This window comes from Tigriopus californicus, chromosome 10 (genome assembly GCF_007210705.1).
Source record: "Tigriopus californicus strain San Diego chromosome 10, Tcal_SD_v2.1, whole genome shotgun sequence".
NCBI classification, from domain to species: Eukaryota; Metazoa; Arthropoda; class Copepoda; order Harpacticoida; family Harpacticidae; genus Tigriopus; species Tigriopus californicus.
The window spans coordinates 2,437,533-2,439,692 of NC_081449.1; the positions used below are offsets into that span (position 1 = coordinate 2,437,533).

Below are 2,160 nucleotides of genomic sequence, written 5' to 3' on the forward strand. Positions count from 1 at the left end.
AACGAGACAGAAATATGGCTACTGTCCAAAATGAATTGAAATTCCAAATAAGCCAAATTGACTGCAAATTTGATGTACTAGCATTGCCCGTAAAGATGGACTCATGCCAGCGAAGGCAGCCTTTTCCAGCAATTTCCGGAACATCTTCCTCGAATTTGACACGAAGATGATCGAGACAGGTTGACCATGAAATGGGGCCCAATTTGAGTCCAACCCATCCAATTGGAAATCGTGACGGAAAGGTGGAACAGTTTTCCCTTCACTTTAAGCCAATTTATCCTGCTCCATCATAGATGTTCATCCTCTGACTAGATATATTTACGCCTATCAGAGTATCAGAGACAATTGAAACGGACTTCAATTCCAACCAGGAATCGATAGACATGTCTCAATTTGGCCAGGAGGTATGTCGAAAACAAGTCTGCAAATATGGAGGGTTTCCTGGTTGCTCGAGTAGGTGGCCTTTATGGCTTCCCTGAAAGCGAGCTAATTCGAGATCCATCGACATGTCGTTTTCAATCAACCGCTCAAATTCGATGGCAGGGGGCTGAGAAGCTCAACATGCCTCAAGGTTTCAAATCTTTGCAATCTAAAGCCAGAATTCATCCACTTTTTGTCTCTTCTTTCTCCAGGTTTGAGGATTGATTGATTGAGACCAGAGTGAGTGAGTGGAAGGAAGTCCTTGGAAAGACGCCAAGATGCCAACCATCATCATCCGCCCATTCAACGATTGGAAGGACACCGTTCTTTCGTGAGTCTCATGCGCAAAATGCTCAATGGGTCCTTTGAGGAATTGAAATTTTTTTTTTTGGATTGTCTTGGTTTAGAGCTGACACGGTGGATGAATTGCGGGTGAAATTCGTCACATTCATGGAAAACATCATCAAAGTGATGCAGAAGATTCATAACGAAACGGGTAAGAACCCGAGAGAAGGATGAATTGTCAAATGTGATAAGTCAGGCTATTATGCACAAAAGAAACTTGCCTTTGAAGATTGCTGCTCAATGGAAATGGGCTCATTTGCCAGCTAGAGATGGAAAGGTTTGACCTTCACTTTTTCATCCTCGGGGCCTTGAAAGAAAAAGTTGAACGTCATAAGAAAAAAAACGGATTCGAGAACTCATACGGAAACGTGGTCTAGGGTCGACAAGAACTTGAGCTAGTGAGCCCAGGAGCTCACATGTTTTGCGAATAGCTCATAAATCAAGCCTTTTTAGGCCAATTTTAAGGTTTTTTCTTTTATTTATGACACTTTCAAAGTTCAAATGTTACAACTCTTGGGCCATGACCTTTCGGCGCTTAATTTTGACCCCAAGTTCCTGAAGGGTTTTTAAGGAGATCTATTGGTTGATCATTTTTCGGATATTTCTCCACTAGTGTTGATTTAGTAACACAGTATAATATTTTTATTGAACAATATGTAGGCTTTCCTGTTGAAGGATCTGTAATAAGTCAAATTTGGACAAGTTATTGACCAACATCCTGATGAACCCTAATATCAAGGGCCAACCAGATCTAATTTGTTGGTGGATCAGATGTCATAGAAATTTAAAGCTAAATAAGATATAGTGTTTTTCTTTAACTCAAAAGGATTCCATTCCATGCAGAGGTAAGGAAGCCCCCAAATATACATGAAACTTCGGCAATTTTTGCATTTACCCATTCAGATCTAAGCTTCGAGCAAGGCAAAATGTGGGATGAATATTACGGTCACAGTATATTGTAGTTATGGGGAACAATTTGTTCTTTAGATTGAAGTCATTACAGTGGTGTCAGCAATTTGTTTCCGACGGTTCAACAATATTTGTAAGCTTGTCGTTCTGAGCTTCAACAACTTTCATACAACTGCAAATTATACGTAGCAGACTTCTCAACACAATTTTCAACAGTTTAAAAAAACCCTCGATCCATTGCCATCGATTAGTTGTGGAAATCCAACGCCAAATGATTTAGTAATTTGTTAGGAATATATATATCAAGAATAAATACTTGAATTAGGCATATACACATAAGAGTGCGATTGATCAAATTTGGTCTTTCTTTTTGCTGCAAAAGTGTTCCACATACATCTAACCAAAAAAATAATAAAAAAAAAGAACCAATACCATGTTAGCTTTGGCCCATCAATAACTCCAAGGTAAAAGTCACTTTTCCCTGTG

The 2,160-nt window shown here is 39.3% G+C and overlaps 1 protein-coding gene and 1 long non-coding RNA gene across 2 annotated transcripts in view; one reads left to right on the forward strand and one right to left on the reverse strand.

Annotated features, from left to right (window-relative positions):
* The window catches only part of LOC131889710 (calcitonin gene-related peptide type 1 receptor-like), a 25,483-nt gene that overhangs the window by 5,518 nt on the left and 17,805 nt on the right, over positions 1-2,160 (forward strand). The window contains exons 2-3 of the mRNA XM_059238874.1: positions 633-751; positions 828-916. Coding sequence (XP_059094857.1) covers positions 699-751; positions 828-916 — 142 coding nt within the window. The 5' untranslated portion in view covers positions 633-698. The remainder of the gene's footprint in view (positions 1-632; positions 752-827; positions 917-2,160) is intronic.
* Positions 963-2,160, reverse strand: part of LOC131889716 (uncharacterized) — a 13,679-nt gene continuing 12,481 nt past the window's right edge. Inside the window, exon 3 of the long non-coding RNA XR_009374222.1 lies at positions 963-1,072. This is a non-coding gene — a long non-coding RNA (uncharacterized LOC131889716). The remainder of the gene's footprint in view (positions 1,073-2,160) is intronic.